A 17,047-nucleotide genomic window follows, 5' to 3' on the forward strand; every position below is an offset into this window, starting at 1 on the left:
ATCCACCCGCCTCTGCCTCTCGAGTGCTGGGATTAAAGGTGTGCGCCACCAACCAGCTCTTTTTTTTAATTTTGTAAAGCATCGGGTTATATAGCCCAGGCTGCCATGAAATGTGTGGTTCTCCTGCCTCAGCTAGCACAGGGATTATGGCCAGTATGCCAGCCGGAGGTTTGGGGTTTGGGTTTTTTTTTTTTTTTTTTTTTGATTTTTCGAGACAGGGTTTCTCTGTGTAGCCTTGGCTGTCCTGGACTAACTTTGTAGACCAGGCTGGCCTCGAACTCACAGCGATTCGCCTGCCTCTGCCTCCCAAGTGCTGGGATTAAAGGCGTGCGCCACCACGCCCGGCTTTTTTTGTTTTTTGTTTTGTTTTGTTTTGTTTTTGGTGGGGTTTGGGTTTTTTGAGATAGACTTTCTCTGTGTAGCCTTGGCTGTCCTGGACTTACTTTGCAGAGGCCACCAGGTTGGCCTTAAACTCAAAGCAGTCCACCTGCCTCAGTCTCCCTGGGATCACAGGTGTGTGCTACCACGCCTGGCTGGGTTTTTTGTTTTGTTTTGTTTTTTTCTGTTTTTTTGAGATAGGGTTTCTCTGTATAGCCTTGGCTGGGCTGGACTCACTTTGTAGACCAGGCTGGCCTTGAACTCACAGTGATCCACCAGCCTCTGCCTCCCGAGTGCTGGGATTAAAGGCATGCGCCACCACTGCCTGGCTTTGCCCGGCTGTTTTTAAGAACAGAACACACTAACCATTCTCAAGGTACCTGGAGCTGATTACTCAGTTGTTCAGTTTACTGAAGGGTGGGTTTGTATGTATGTACACTTTATACTATATATATTGAATTTTTAAATGTATATTTTCCCTGTATGGGTATTGTGTGTATGTTTGTGTACCTCATGCATGCAAGTGCCCATGGAGGCCAGAAGAGGGTGTCAGATCCCCTAGACCTGGAGTTAAAAATCGTTGTGAGCTGCCATGTGAATGCTGCTCCTCTGCAGGAGCGGCAGGTGCTGTTTTCAGCCCCCAAAAGATAGTTTTGAAAATTCACTTTTGGGAAATGCACTTTATTGACTTAATAAAGTATTTACTCAAGTCACATTTGCTTGTGGCACTCAGAATCTGTATCTGTCAGCTAAGCAACAGAAGGGAACCCTGGGGTGGACAGCCCAGCGCCTCGCAGGAGACATGGGGCTGCGGGTCAGGCAAGGACAGCCTGGGCAATGAATGTGCTTTGGTTCCAGTGGCTGGACTTGCACCTGCATCACGAGATCCCCACATCACTGCTCATACTGTCCCGGGCTATGTACCTCCCAGACACCCTCTCACCTGCCGACCAGCTCAAGTCCACCTTGCAGACCCTTCCAGAAATTGTGGTATGTGTTGTCAGAAGACCTTTGACTTGTTATCTCTGTGGGGTTGGGATTGGGACCGTCACCTCCAAGAGACCTTGGTCTTGTCCTCTTCATTAGCTCCCTGCTGTCTCCCTGCCCTGCCCCTATATGGCGCAGTCTCAGGCACAGCAGTGCCAAGGTGGTGTATTTGAGTTCTGCTTATGATGTAACTCAACAGTGCTCTGGTGGAGGGGAACCTTCCCCTTGGAAGCTTGGGGCCTCTAAACAATTAGGAGGCAACATGGATTAGTTACTTTCTTGCTTTGTGGGAAGGCCTTCCGGGTGGTAACAATGCTCAGAGGTAAGGGCAGCATGTCTGGCACTTCCAGCTCTCTGCAGTTACCTTCTCCTTTCTCCTTTCCTCTGAAGGCAAAGGAAGCCCAGGTGAAAGCCGCAGAGGTGGAGGGCGAACAGGTAGACAACAAGGCAAAGCTGGAGGCCACGCTGCAGGAGGAGGCGGCCATCCAGCAGGAACACTTGGAAGAGCTGCAGAGGGCTGCTGAGGCTGTGGTGAGCAGGCTGCACTGGCTGACACTCTGGGACTCAGGATGGTCCCGTCCAAGCTCCTTAGAGCCTGCCTTGTGGCCATGCATGTGCTCTCAGTCCGATCTTGTCTTTCCCTGCAGGGGTCAAATAGTGCCACACAGGAGTGCTTGACTGTAGAGCTACAGCTGTCAGGGACAGTGCAATAGAAGACATGATGTGCTTCTAACCCTGGTCACCATTACCATAGGAGCGGCCAGCTTAGCACCCAAGCAGGAGTCACCAAGGGACCCAGCTTCTCAGGGTCGTTTTCCTAAGAGTTGCTGCCTCCCTGTGGTGGGTGTGTGGGTACTCACCTCTTGGCTCCCTGGTCTCAGAAGCTGCAGCAAGCTGTGCTGTGACTGGGGCTTGGAGTTGCCTGGGTTATTCATGCACATACCTTCACCTAGACTCCATCCAGAGATGAGGAGCATGCTCTGACTGAATCTGTGGAGGGGCCTCAGCAGCCTGCTCATCCTGGCGCGGGAACTGCTGCTTCTAGGCAGCAATCAGTAGGTCTCCTTTACCACTTAGCGGAAGATTCCAGGTCTGACCTGCCAAGGCCACCTGCTGAACTTGGAGCCAAAGCCTAGTAACCAGGGTGACTGTAGTACTGCTTACATTCCAGAAGGACGTCCGGCCAGAAGTAGCAGAAGCCGCCGTCCCTGCGAAGCCAGGGGCCGAGCTTCAGCCAGAGGTGTCTGATGTGCTCCTGCCCTCAGAGGTACTGAAGGACACGGCACCTGTGCTGGAAGGTTTGAAGGTGAGTCACACCTGACTAGGGCAGGGGGAGGGCTGGGCTGTGTGGTCCCTTATCTCCTAAAGAGGTCTTGCTGGTCTTACCGTCCAGCCAGTCTACACTCAGACCCTCCCAGAGATCACAGTATGTTTTGTCAGAAAACCCCTTTGACTCATTCATTCTATGTATTGGAGTACGGAGGTGGGCCTCTCCTCCACAGCCGAGGGGCCCCCAGGAATACTTGTAGCCTCTGGTGCGATGTAGTGGTGACCATGAATATGAGAAGCTTAGAGCCTCTGACGCTGAACTTAGGCTGCCGTGCCACTCCAGGGTTTCTAGGCCTTTGTCCCTCTGTTGGGCAGTGGGAGGAGATGAGGGCTGGGCCTTCACATCCTAGCTTCCTCTGCAGAGGCCCACCCTGGTGTCATTTGTTGGGTGATTAGGTGTGATTCTTCTTGAGACAACCCTGTCAGCTTGTTGTCAGTGAACTGGTCAGAACATGAAAAACCTTCAGGGACCTTCTGTCCTGATATGTCAGGTGATTCCACATGCAGGAGCAGATGTTCCAGGTGTGCTGGGCAGATGAAAACTCTCCTAAGTGGATGGGGACAACTTGGTAGCTGACAGACAGACAGACAGACACCTAGATGAAGCTGTGAGTTCAGGAAGGTCTCTGCCTGGGGTCCTGTAGGACAGCAGAAGCCCTGAATGTCTTGAAGAGAATAGATGATCAGGATCACATGCAGGGCTCAGAGAAGGGGAAGGCTCGTTCTTGATGCGAGCAGAAGTGTGGAGGGCTGCCTCTGGCAGACGGTGGCCTTTGCAAGACATAGGAGCAAGTGTCCGACCCTGGCCTGGCTACCGATACTCTGCTGTGCTGAGAAGGGGAAGAAAGCATGGGCGGGCCCAGCAGAGCCTAGAGGGTTCCTCTGAAAATTGGCCTATAAAAAGCAGGCTGAGCCTTTAATCCCAGCACTGGCAAGGCAGAGGCAGGATCTCTGTGCGTTCAAGGACAGCCTGGTCTACAAAGTAAGGACAGCCAGGACAAGAGAAAGAAACCCTATGGGGGGGGCGGGGGGGTGAGGGGTAGGGGGGATAGGGGGAGACTGCCCAGGAGACCCCAGAACAGACATACGGCATGATCAAGGCTAGGTAGTGGCAGAAGTCCACAAAACCTGGACTCAAGGTCAGGCCTGGACATTGCTGCAGAAGCAGACTGTGAGGCAGAGGCAGGGTGACCCTTGGGGTTTGATGGCCAGCCTAGCTGAATTGATAACCTCCAAGTCCTACCCTGCAGAAGAAAGTGGAGGGTGGTGAGATGGCTTACCAGCTGCACCGTTCTTGCAGAGGACTTCAAGTTCTGTTCTCAGCTCACAACCATCTTTAGCTCTAGCTGCAGGGGCCTGATACCTCTGCTCGCCTTGAGCGCCTACACTCATGTGCACATTCCCACGCACACATACAGTTAAAAGGGTAACTTTAAAAAGTGCACACCCAACAAAACAGTCATGCCTTCAATTCCAGTACTCAGGAGGCAGACACACACTACTACTAGTGTTAGTACAAGTGCTGCTGCTGCTGCTGCTACTACTACTACTACTACTACTACTAATAATAATAATAATAATAATAATAATAATAATAACAACAACAACAACAGTAACCATAACAATAAATAAAAATAGTAAATAAGCTTCTCACAACTTAGTAAACAAGAAGAATATATTTTGGAATTATCAAGACTGAGCCAGCTTCTCAAGAGCCTCTCAAGTTCAAAGACAGCCAGGGCAATTTAGTGAAAGGCTGTATCCAAATAAAGAGTAAAATAGCAGAGTTAGGGAAACAGCTCAGAGGTTAAGAGCACTGACTGGGGGCTAGAGAGATGGCTCAGAGGCTAAGAGCACCGCCTGCTCTTCCAGAGGTTCTGAGTTCAATTCCCAGCACCCACATGGTGGCTCACAACCATCTGTAATGAGATCTGGTGCCCTCATCTGGACTGCAAGCAGAACACTGTAAACATAATAAATAAATAAATCTTTAGAAAGGGGGGGAGGCACTGACTGTTCTTCCATAAGACAAGGTTTGATTCTCAGCAGCCACAGGGCAGCTCACAGCTGTCTGTAACTCCAGTCTCAGGGGATCCAGTGCCCTCTTCTGGTCTCCTCAGGAGTAAAGCAGACATGTGGTGCACAGACATACATGTAGGCAAAACACACCTATGCAGATACATATAGAAACAAACAACTTTTAAAATGTAAAATAAGGTTGAGGATGAGATTCCATTAGAGTGCTTGCATAGCATGCACCCAGTGTTGGTGAGGATATGGAGGGCTGAGATCACTTTGGATATCACTTTTGTGGTTTCTTTTTCTTTCTTTCTTTGTTTTTTGTCTTTGTTATTGTTGTTGTTTTGTTTTTTGTCTGGGTGTTTGTTTTTATCAAGACAGGGTTTCTCTGTGTAGCCTTGGCTGTCCTAGATTTGCTTTGTAGACCAGGCTGGCCTCTAACTCACAGTGATCCACCTGCCTCTGCTTCCGAGTGCTGAGATTAAAGGGATGTGCCATGCTGGGCGGTGGTGGCGCACGCCTTTAATCCCACCACTTGGGAGGCAGAGGCAGGCGGATCGCTGTGAGTTAGAGGCCAGCCTGGTCTACAAAGTGAGTCTAGGACAGCCAAGGCTACACAGAGAAACCCTGTCTCGAAAAACCAAAAAAAAAGGGGGGGGGATGTGCCGATGTGCCACCTGCCTGGCCCCTTTCTTTTTCTTCTTTCTTTCTTTTTTCTTAAGATTTATTTATTATGTATGCAGTGTTCTGCCTGCGTGTATGCCTGCTCACCAGAAGAGGGCACCAGATCTCATTATAGACGGCTGTGAGCCACCATGTGGTTGCTGGGAATTAAACTCAGGACCTCTGGAAGAGCAACCACTGCTCTTAACCTCTGAGCCATCTCTCCAGTACAACTTTGATTTTTTTTTTAAAAACAGCAAACTCATACCCTGTGAGTTTGCTTTACTCCAATACACAGACATTCACAGCAGTTGTCATTATGGTCACTGAAAGCCAATAGGAAGGAGGAAGATGTGCTTTGATGTTGCTGTCCAGATTAGAATACTTCACCATTTGATGTCAAAATAGGTGAGTTGATCAAGAGGCAGAGCTGGTTTTCCTTCTCCTATAAAGTTCTGGAAAATAAAGGCTGTCCTACAGAGCAGAAGGCAAGTCAGTCATGCCTGGGGATGGAATCCTGGGGACTATAAGGGAGCATCTGGGAACAACCAGTGTACTCAGTCTGCTGGCACACCAAGAAGACACCGACAGCCGCGCCACAGCCAGCACAGCTGAGTTGCAGCTCACTTGAGGTTTCCTCAGCTGCTTGCCTATGTGGTGTGAGCAGAAAGGCTTTCAACGTTTAGAAACAGAAGCTCTTTGTTCCCTTGACGTGGGTTTATGTACTTATGCATTTCTTCCAGGGAGAAGAGATAACCAAGGAGGAGATTGACATCCTCAGCGATGCCTGCTCTAAGCTGCAGGAGCAGAAGAAGTCTCTGACCAAGGAGAAGGAGGAGCTGGAGCTGCTGAAAGAGGATGTCCAGGACTACAGTGAGGTGGGTGGCTCTCCATCAGCCGCTCAGGGCCTGGGCTGACACTGAAGAGGGGCAGGGAATAGAGCTTTATTAGACCCCAAATCATGGAGAAACATTGCTGTCACATATATAACAAGCTAGCCGGAGAGAATTCGGAGAAAATCAAATGGAATGTAAATTTTAACCAGGGATCTAGTTGAACAGTAGAGTACAAGGCTTGGACAAGCCCTGAGGTTAGAGACCCAGCACCAGAGAAGAAAGGTCATCCCAGAGCACTTCACTGTGACTCTAACTGGGTCGCCTTGTCGTAAATGATCTTTGCTGCGGCTGAGTAGATAGTGATGGACATCAAAACCTAGGTGCCACGTAAGCGGCTTGGCCACTTCATACTTGAGATCTTACTTTCATTCATGACCCTCCGAGGTTCCTATCTAGTGGTTGTCCCTCCCTTCCCTCTTTCCCTCCCTCCCTCCTTTTCTCTCTTTCATAGTACCAGGACTGACCCCGGGCCTTGAGTGTGCTAGACTAGTGCTGTTCCACTAAGACACCCTCAGCCCCATCACACATTGATTTCTGATCTGAGGTAGCAGTGCCATTACCCTCACTATATTGGGACAGTAATGATTTGGAGATTGTTAAAAATCAATTTTTAAAAATTTCACCTTCCCTGTGGTGGCTCCCTCTGGCTGTATGACTTCTCCACAGAAGCCATTTTTTCCCCCCTCGAGGCAGGGTTTCTCTGTGTAGCCTTGTCTGTCCTGGACTTAACTTTGTAGACCAGGCTGGCCTTGAACTCAGAGATCCTCTTGCCTCTGCCTCCCAACTGCTGGGATTACAGATGTGCCCCACCAGGCCCGGCAACCAAAGCCACATTTTCCACCAGACAGACAAGACAGTGCCTCAGTCCCTCTGCTCCTCACCCTGCTTATGTCCCTGTGATTGGTCACCCATGTAAAGAAAGCAGGTCCTCAGGTTTCCTGGAGCCTTTATATTTATTCTTTAGTAACTACAAAGGAAGTTGAAGTTCAGAATACATTTTTTCCCCTCTAATACAAAAAAAAAGTTTGCACTTACAAAACTAAGTTAATAACAACAAATTTGCATGATAGATATATGATCTTCCAACCTTCTGAGGCTGAGTTTAATTCTTTTGTTTGCCTGACTTTTGTTCTGTGGTGCTAGGGATCTGACACAGGACCCTGTGCGTTGTACCACTGAGCACGCCCCAGCGCAAACTAATGACGTCATTCTTTTTCAAGTTCAAATTAATGTAGAGCCTCCCTGTTTTTTGGGATAAACCTTTTTAAATTAGGACTTACAGGAGATCAAGAAGGAGCTTTCAAAGACGGGCGATGAGAAATACATAGAAGAATCCAAAGCTAGCAAGAGGCTGACAAAGCGAGTCCAGCAGATGATCGGGCAGATCGATGGCCTAATTGCACAGCTGGAGACCAGTCAACAGAATGGCAAACTGGGCCCCAAGGAGAGCTCTCCAACAGGGTAAGTGAGCCACAAGCCTCATCTCGCCTGGCCTGCAGCAGACAGGCGATAGGCTGCAATCGAATTCCAAAGCATGTCTCTTTGGCCTGTGCCTGCCCACCCCACCAAGGGCCAGGGGCAGCCAGGATCACAAGAGGCCCTCACTCTGATTTTCCTTTCTATATCCTGTGCTTGTTTTACCTAGGTAGTTCAGATGTGCCTCCTCCCTGTCCTTGTCCCCTGGTCCACCTTCCCTTCCCTTCCATGGGGCCATCCCCTTCAGCTTTAATCATAACGTCACTTGGCTCCTGGTTCTTCAAACTTTCAGGTTTTCTCCTGCTTCCTCCTATTTCTAATCCTAGTATTATGATACTGTTGTGGGCAGTCTGCCTTCCTGAGTAGCTAGCAGAAAACAGTGACACACTGCAGACTGTGGCTCAGCTACTTGCCACAAGTCCTGACCATAGAGTCTTCAGTGAGGGCAGGTGGCTGCAGCTGGGCTCCGACTCTGCTCCAAGCCTGTGTCCAGAGACCCTTGTTACCTCCAGGTGAGGATGTCTGCGCTTTGAATTGGCCATTGGCTCGCTGGAAGACTGTGGTGCTCCCCACTGTGAGGATGTGCACATGTGTGTGGTACCCATGGACTCAAGTCTTCTACAAGAGCAGTAATTGCTTTTAACCACTGAACCATCTCCAGCCTCAAGATTTTTTTTTTCTTTTTCTTTTTAAAAAAAAAATTGTATTGATGTTTTTTTCTGCATGTCTTCAAAGAGAACCATCTCCCCGCCCTCAAGTTTTTTTAAAAAGTGTGTGTGTGTGTGTGTGTGTGTGTGTGTGTGTGTAGTATGTATGAACAAGTGTGTGTGTGCTAGTATACACACTTGTGTACACATGGAGGCTGTCAACCTACAAGCCTGTGGTCTTCCTCTTTGTGCCCCCACCCAATAGCACTGGGGTTATAATAGGCACATGTATGACCACGCGCAGCTTTTTATATATGTTCTGAGGTTTTGAAGTCAGGTCCTCATGCAGAAAGAGCACTGATAGCAACTGCTGAGCAATCTCTCCAGCTTCCAGGATGCTTTCTATCAGTGTCCATGCTGGCCTTGCTTCTTAAAGGGAAAAAGCCTTAGGATCTCACTGTGGGAGAAGTTATGCCGATGTTCCCAGTTCATGCATGGCTCCAGGATCAGAGCCTACGGGAAGAGCTGTGGGTGAGGGCTGAGGCCAAGCGCCTGGCCAGTGTCCCATGCAGACTGTTCTCCCCAGGGAGAGTGTCATCAGCGTCAGTGAGCTCATCAGCGCCATGAAGCAAATCAAGCACATTCCAGAACACAAGCTGGTCAGTTTGGCCTCGGCCCTGGATGAGAACAAGGATGGCAACATCAACATCGATGACCTTGTCAAGGTGGGTCTCGGTGAGGCCTGAGCCAGGCGAGCTGGCGTGGCTGCTTTCCTGCTTTAGGGCCCAGGGATTGGGGAGGGGCTGCTTATTCGGAACCCTCAGACTATCAGGAGGGGGCTGGAGAGATGGCTCACTGGCTGTCTAGGGTTTTTTGTTTTTTGTTTGTTTGTTTTAGACAGGGTTTCTCTGTGTGGCCTTGGCTGTCCTGGACTCACTTTGTAGACCAGGCTGGCCTGGAACTCACAGCAATCTGCCTGCCTCTGCCTCTCGAGTGCTGGGATTAAAGGCGTGTGCCACCACTGCCCAGCTCCTGTTTTAGGTTTTTTGTTTGTTTGTTTGTTTGTTTGTTTAATTATTTACATTGGTATTTTATCTGCATGTATGTCTGTGTGACGGTGTCAGATCTTGCAGTTACAGACAGTTGTGAGCTGCCATGTGGGTGCTGTGAATTGAACCCTGGTCCTCTGGAAGAGCAATCAGTACTTTTAACCACTGAGCCATCTCTCCATCCTGAGTACTGGCTGTTCTTACAGAGGACTAGGGTTCAATTCCTACCCCCACATGGCAGCTCATAACTTTTTGTAACTCTGGCTCCAGGGGATCTGGCACTGTTACACATATGGAGACAGGCAAAACACCAATGCCCCTAATAAAAATAAATCCTTAAAAATAAAAAAAGACTTTATCAGGAGGTCAGGTCTGCAGGCCCAAGTGCCTCAGCCCTTTGCTCCCATTTGAAATCACACTGGGATTAAGTTACTAAAGTTACAAACATAGGTGAGATAACAAAATGAGTCCCTGCCCTGTCATAGGCCCACTCTAGCGCACCCCCTTGCACTGTTTCTGCATCCCTGCTAGATCTGGGGAGCAGGGTAAACAGCTCTACCAAGACCCCTGAGGCCGCTTGAAAACGAGAGGCACTGAGTGGGTAGAACTTGTAGGGATGGTGGCTAAGCTCCAGGTGCGTCAGCCCACAAGACCTGATTTGGGATCTAGCCGCTAGGGGGGTCTAGATTCCAGGCTGCAAATGGTCATGGACCTACTTAAATCATAAGACATGTTTTGAGGGGAAAAAATCTCTGCCCACTGTCTTCATGGTTCTCAGCACACCTGACAAGAGAGTGGGTAATTACCTTTAGTCCCATCCTTTTTTTTTTTTTTTTTAAATTTTTAACTTACGTACATTGGTGTGAGGGTGTCAGATCTTGGAGTTACAGACAGTTGTGAGCTGTCATGTGGGGGCTGGGAATTGAACCCAGGACCTTTGGAAGAACAGACAGTGCTCTTAACCACTGAACCAACTCTCCAGCCCCCTTAGCTCCATCTTTAAACAAGCACTATCAGACACCCATGCTGAGCATTTTCCATGCTTTCTCCTCAGTCCACACCACAGAGGCAGATGTACCCCAGCGTTCACCCCTTGCTGTACCGGGGAAGCCACATTCAGGGCAGATCCTAGCCTCCAGCAGTGTGGCAGGGTCATGCTGGCTGGAGTAGGGAACTGATGCCACAGCCTTGCTGTGAAGCCTGTGGCCCGTGGAGGGCTGAGGTTCTTGAGTACTAGAGCAGCAGGAGGAGCCCAGGCACCCACGGCATGCTGTAAAATGGCGAGTGCCCAGCCTAGAAGATGGCTCGGGGAGGAGTCGAGTCCTCTCCTTCCCAGAGCTGTTACGGGACAACAAGATAGTGCAGTGGTAGGGCGCCTCCTAAGTCTTCTCTCCTGTGTGTGTAGGTAATCGACTTGGTGGATAAAGAAGATATTCAGATCTCTACCACCCAAGTAGCTGAAATTGTGGCCACACTGGAAAAGGAGGAAAAGGTGGAAGAGAAGGAAAAAGCCAAGGAGAAGGCTGAGAAAGAGGCCGCAGAGGTGAAGAATTAGAGCTGCCTGGCTTTCAGCCCCACAGGGCCTGCTTTCATCATGCTACACCAGCCACAGTGGGGATGACACAAGAGTGATTGCTTTGAGGTGATTCTTAGTGGCAAATCTAATATTTTTGTCTGGAATAAATCAGAAACTTCCATAATCAAGTAAATTTTAATTTCATCATTCCACGAAGATTCAGTTAGGCTGTAGAGCCCTGGAGACCTCTGGGTGACTGCCTGGACTCACGCCATGAGTGACAGCAAATGGCCGCAACCCTTGGGTTAAGGCTACAGCCACCGATGGGATCGTAGCCCCACACTGACCTATGGCTTCAGAGAGAGCTCTGGCCAGGCTTGGTAGGAAGGCATTTCTGTGTGTGTATCCTTACTGGCTCAGGGTCCCTTGAGAAGAGAGTGAGGACCACTGGACTCCCAGCACCTGTGCGGAGCCTGTGGCTGTGCCTGCGTGTCCGCAGAGGCCTTGGCTAGGAGTTAGACAAACACAAACACAGGACTCCTCTGCTCTGAAGACGCAGTCAGTCTGAGGACTTGGGATTCCTAAATGCCAGTGTACAAAGATCTGTGTGCTCACACCTCCACAGCTGTCTTAACTACAGGTCCCTGGCAGCAGTGTCTGTTCTGCATGGATTCTGAGGCATGGTGACTGGAGCTTTCTCAATTTACCATTGATCTCCACCTAATAATTGTTTAATGGACTAGTACTCAATTTTCATACATGACCTTCCGCCTAATTCATGAGTAATTCCTGATACAGTGAGTGACACACTGAAGAGGCCTTTAAAATGAAGTATTTCCTATTGGGCTGCCCACGTTGCTGAACAGGCCTGGAGGATAGCACTGACGCCTGCAACCTGAACATACCTGAGGCTTTGTGTGGCTTTTAAGTCCTGTCACAGGACAGTGGTCAAGATGGGGCTTCATGAGGGAGTCTCAGCACGCTGCAGGCCCAGGCTTTAGCTTTTCTAGCAAAAGCTGCCCGTGGCTGTGCTCCTGCCCCCAGGGAGTGAGGACACTGTCCTGTGGTGCCACAGAGCTTTCAGCCTGGTGTTCCCTGCCTGCCAGCAGCCCTTCTCACTTGGGCAGGCCAGGGCTGGGTACCCTGTGGCCTCACCTTCCCACTGTAGCCCCATCCTAGAAGCATAGAGGGAGGAAGATGGTGAGGTCAGCTTGGACTACTTAGCAAGACCCTGTCTGGGGGAAAAATCCTTCTTGACTCCAGACAAGATTTGGAAGATGTACAGAGAAGTAGCAACTAGAAGGAACTTTGTTGGTGTGTTGACACTTCTTTCTTGAGTGTTAAGGAAGCGTGTGATGCTAAGCAGGAACAGGATGACTCTTACATGTAAACCTGTGCAGAGTAACAGTGAAGGAGCCTAGTGGATGCACGGTCACATCCGAGAATGCTGGTGCATCCTGGCAGTCTGGTTCCAGCTGTCAGGTATACTTCTGAGGACAAGACTGTGGTTGCAAATGTGTCCCCACTGTGGAGGGTGTTTCCTGTGACCAGCATTCTGGAGCCTGCCCTGTGTGCGCCCGTCGTCCTGAGTCTTTCTTGTATTACTGGGTACTGTCAGTGTACTGTGTTGGCCACTGCTGACTCGGGATTCCCTGCTGTCCCTCTACTCTGGACTCTGCCCTCACAGGTCACACCATCACCTTGTTGGAGGGCCTTAGACACGTCTTCTAGACGGCCTAGTAGTGCTTGGTTTTGGAGTTGTCCCTGCATCTGTTTGTTTCACTGATCTTACTTAGTACAGCTGGGTCCGGTTTAGAGCTGGCAGATCCACCTGGTAGTGGTGCCGATGCACGCCTTTAACCCCAGCACTCAGGAAGCAGAGGCAGGTAAGGCTCTTGAATTCCAGGACAGCCAGGGCTGTCACAGAGGAACCCTATCTTGAACCACCCAGCCCCTCCCCCAAAAGAAAAAGAAAGGAAGTTAAGGTTTCCACACAGGACTTTGGGATTCCTCACTCCACTCCAAACCACCTTCGCACACAGGATTTGGGAAGTTGGCACCTGAAGTGCAGGCTCCTCTTGCATCACAAGCCCCTTACGTGTGAAGAGCACCTTGCAGTTCTGAAAAGCCATCCTCAGCATGGCCGTGCGCTGGGCCTCCTGGGTCCCAGAGCCTCCAGCTGGGTCATGTGTAAACATCGTCCATGTTCATGTAACAGTGATGCTTCAGAACCCTGAGCAGTCTGACTAGCCGAGAAACCAAATGGAAACTCAGCACTATAAGCTCTAATGGCTGTGCTGTGGGCACCAGGTGTCCTCAGCTTTTAGAGGGGCTTCACCCTCCCCTCAGTCCCTCAGTGAGTGCCAGCTCACATTTGGGGGCTCAAGCCTGGGTTCCAGGTTATGCCTTATGGGACATCTGAGCAGGCCCATATCCCCGCACCCTGTGACAGCCCCGCTTTGTAGAGATGACAAGCAGACTCTCAGCTGACCCAGGGCCCTGTGGGGCTAGCAGGCTGCGTGGAGGCATTTTCTGAACAACTTGGTGTACTGAAGTGACTGAATAAAGTGCCACTGATGACTTGTCTGCTGTGTAATGGTTTGTCCAGGTTGGTAGCCCGACACCTAAACAGGCTGTGGGTCCTTAGAGGGCCAGAGACTAGTCACTAGTCACCTCACAGCCCTGTGTTGTGCCTGTCTTGAGGTAGCTGCCCAGGGAGACAGGCCTGTGCCCACACCAAGTCTACTACTCAGTCCAGGGCCAGGATCCAGCCACAGGAATGTGTAGAGGGTAGCAGGCCTGGTAGAGGCAGCTTCCCAGGCGCCACCTTGGTGCTTACTCTGGGGTAGCTCAGCTGGAGGAGGGTCTGGGTGTTAGGATAAAGATGTGATATTCATCCCCTGATCTCAGCAACAACCACTGCCCTAGTCCCAGGACACCAGCTTGCTGTGGGTGGCCTCCTATAGCCATTCTTGGTGTCTTTAAGAATGCTTAAGATCACACTGGTCCCCAGGCTCAAGAGACAGAAGCCTCAGGGGAAGGGTAGACTGCTTATTGGTGAGGAAGGACAGCCATTCAAAGGACACTGCGCGCCCACTGGCTATAGCAAGGACAGAGCAAACATTCAGATGAGGTGGAATCAGCAAGGTCCAGGCTAGTCCCCAAGTGACTCTTGAGGGAAGAACCTTATGTGCCAGGGAGTTGGGGGTGTGACTGCCTGAGTCACTGCAAAAATAGGACATTTAACACTCAGTATCAGTTTTTTGCCTGGTGCCCACAGAGACCAGAAGAGGTTGTCATATACCCTGGAACTTGGAGTTATGCAGTTGTGACCCTCATGTGGATGTTGTTAAACCCAGGTCCTCTGCAAGAGCGACAGTGACTGACCACCAAGCTATCCAATTCTCGTTGCTGGTCCTCAGAACACTAGGGCCTACCCCAACCCAGAATGATAGCCACAGGGGTGTCCTGGGAGCCAGCCTGTCCCTGATGCTAGCCAGAACGAGCCAGGTAACCGCCACCCATGTCCAAAAGGCAAGGCAGCTGGGTAGATATTCCTCCAGGAGATTAGACACGGCAGAAGAAAACAGACTTCATTAGGGCATGGAAGATCTGAGCACAAATCCAGAACTTGGTGGCATGGAGCCACTGTGTTCTCACTGGGCAGTGGCCACACAGGAAACCCTGGTGGTGCAGCTCAAGGCCCAAACTTTACCTCTTCCAAGGAGACAATGGCAGTGTCAGGGGCAAGAGTGGCCTAACCTATGGCTCCACCCCTCTCAGGACCACTTCTGTCCCAATGGGCCAACCAACCCCTTGGTGTTATCTTTCCTTGATCTACAAGGGCCCTGGACTTGAAAAGGGCCTCCAGGTTGCCATTCAGAGCTATGCTTGGCTTGCCACTAGGAGGCACTATAGGCCAGGAAATAGCTGGCTCAGGTAGTGCCAAGCCTGTTTCAGGGATAAGAATATATCTTTCTGGTGACACACCCCTATGCACACTTGCACGCAGCACATGCCCCATCACACACACACACACACACACACACACACACACACACACACTCCCTCTCCCTCCTCTCTGCGCTCTCCAGGTTTTAGTCAGATCCTTTAGGTGCCTCCTGCCTAGTCACTATCATCCTGTGTGTGTGGCTCTGAGTCTCTGGCATGAAACCCTGGTATCTCTTAAGAAGTTGCTATGGGTAACCAACAGACTCAGGTCTATAGGTTCTTCTTTTTTGTTTTGTTTTTTGAGACAGGGTTTCTTTGTGTAGCTCTGGCTGTCCTGGACTCACTTTGTAGACCAGGCTGGCCTCGAACTCACAGTGATCTGCCAGCCTCTGCCTCCCAAGTGCCGGGATTACAGGCGTGCGCCACCACGCCCGGCTATGGGTTCTTCTAAAACCCAGAACCTCCCTGAGGTTCCTATTTCAGTCTAGAACCAAGACTCCAGCCACCTTGGCTATAAAAAATGGCCCCTCACCTAAGGTAGGAACCAAGATGAAAGTTCATTCAGCCCCCAGGTCTTCTCCCAAGGCTAGAAAATATGACAGACAAAATGGACATAGGAAGGAGACACTCAAGTTTTCTCTACATTGTCCTGGAGCTCACTATGTAGAACAGGCTTACCTTGAACTCAGAAATTGCCTGCACCATGCCTGACCCAATAAAGATTGCTTAAACTAAGGGTTTGGCTACCTGCCCCGCCCCAAGACGTTACCCATACATTCTTAAGGATGTCCTCATGAAATCTCTCCCCTTATCAAGACAGCCATGTCCTCTTACATACCCAGGGTCCCTTCCTATGGACACAACTTTCTTGCATCCTGTCCTTGGCACCTCTGCTGACCTTGAAGTTCCGTTGCCACAGAAAGGTGGCCACAAGCTCAGCTGCCGTTACTCTGGGAAGGAAAAACCAAGACTGTCCCCTTGGAGCCTGAGACCAGCAGCTTGCTCTAGGGACCAGCCAGAGGCTATTATCCCTGTTTCCATTGGGGAGGAACCTCAGAACCTGCCCCCACAGGCAGTAAGGACACAGCTGCACATGTCCCAGAACAGAAGGTGAGGCACTCAAGGAAGTCAAAACAAGTTATCTCTTTTTTTATTTATTTATTTTTTTTTGGAAAGTTAAGTCGGCAGCATTAACAAACCACATCTGCCAGTGTGGGCTGACAACCTTGTGCTGGGCCCCAAGAGTCACCCTGAGCCACTGTCCTGGCCCTGATGACAGATAGGCAAGGGACAGCCATCAAAGCCTAGGGCCTAGTAACAGTACAAAAAGTAACAAAATTGCATTCACCACTCTCTCCCAAGCCTTGAAAGGTAGCAGGTCTAGGCTCTACAAGTCTAGAAGAACTGCATAGTAAGTGTTAAGCCTACAGCAAAACAACTTGTAAAGACTCAATAAATTATAGATAGATAAACTTGTAACATCTATTAACATCTGAACCTTCACACAGGGCCGGCCCCTCCCTGGCTACAGGCTCCTGCCTGGAATACATAGCAATTAGAATAATCTGTATGAAAAATATCAGTTCACCTTGAAATTTTAAAACATCTCCTAAAGAGAGTTCCTATATAAATCTAATCCCCCACAAAAGAGGGCCAAAGGCAATAGAAACTGTTTGCTGGAGCCACCTCTTTTTTTTTTTTTTTTTTTTTTTTTTTTTTTTTTTTTTTTTTTTGGTTTTTTGAGACAGGGTCTCTCTGTGTAGCCTTGGCTGCTCTGGACTTGCTTTGTAGACCAGGCTGGCCTCGAACTCACAGCGATCCGCCTGCCTCTGCCTCCCAAGTGCTGGGATTAAAGGCGTGCGCCACCACGCCCGGCCTGCTGGAGCCACCTCTTAACTATGAGGGCCACTTAAGCTTCCAAGGGCCGCCTTCACAGTCTCAGCAACCCCTACATTCAGCATAAACTTCTTCAGCTGTTAATAAGTTACCACTTAAATCTCTGCAATATCCTGGGGCTAAAGGCTATGAACCTGGGGTGGGGGACTGGAGCTCTGAGGGCTGATAAATAGCTTTACAAATATACAGGGTCCAGGTACAAACGAAATTGCTGTGCCAGAAAAGCCCCCTTGCTTCTCG

At 49.9% G+C, this 17,047-nt stretch overlaps 1 protein-coding gene across 1 annotated transcript in view; it reads left to right on the forward strand.

Moving 5' to 3' along the window:
• Positions 1 to 13,545, forward strand: part of LETM1 (leucine zipper and EF-hand containing transmembrane protein 1) — a 39,831-nt gene extending 26,286 nt beyond the window's left edge. The window contains exons 8-14 of the mRNA XM_084799217.1: positions 1,237 to 1,368; positions 1,756 to 1,896; positions 2,537 to 2,671; positions 6,120 to 6,254; positions 7,546 to 7,733; positions 8,982 to 9,120; positions 10,850 to 13,545. Of these exons, the coding sequence (XP_084655343.1) occupies positions 1,237 to 1,368; positions 1,756 to 1,896; positions 2,537 to 2,671; positions 6,120 to 6,254; positions 7,546 to 7,733; positions 8,982 to 9,120; positions 10,850 to 10,999 (1,020 nt within the window). The 3' untranslated portion in view covers positions 11,000 to 13,545. The remainder of the gene's footprint in view (positions 1 to 1,236; positions 1,369 to 1,755; positions 1,897 to 2,536; positions 2,672 to 6,119; positions 6,255 to 7,545; positions 7,734 to 8,981; positions 9,121 to 10,849) is intronic.
• Positions 13,546 to 17,047: the final 3,502 nt, after the last annotated feature.

This window comes from Acomys minous, assembly GCF_964271855.1.
Source record: "Acomys minous genome assembly, chromosome: 10".
In the NCBI taxonomy this organism is placed as follows: domain Eukaryota; kingdom Metazoa; phylum Chordata; class Mammalia; order Rodentia; family Muridae; genus Acomys; species Acomys minous.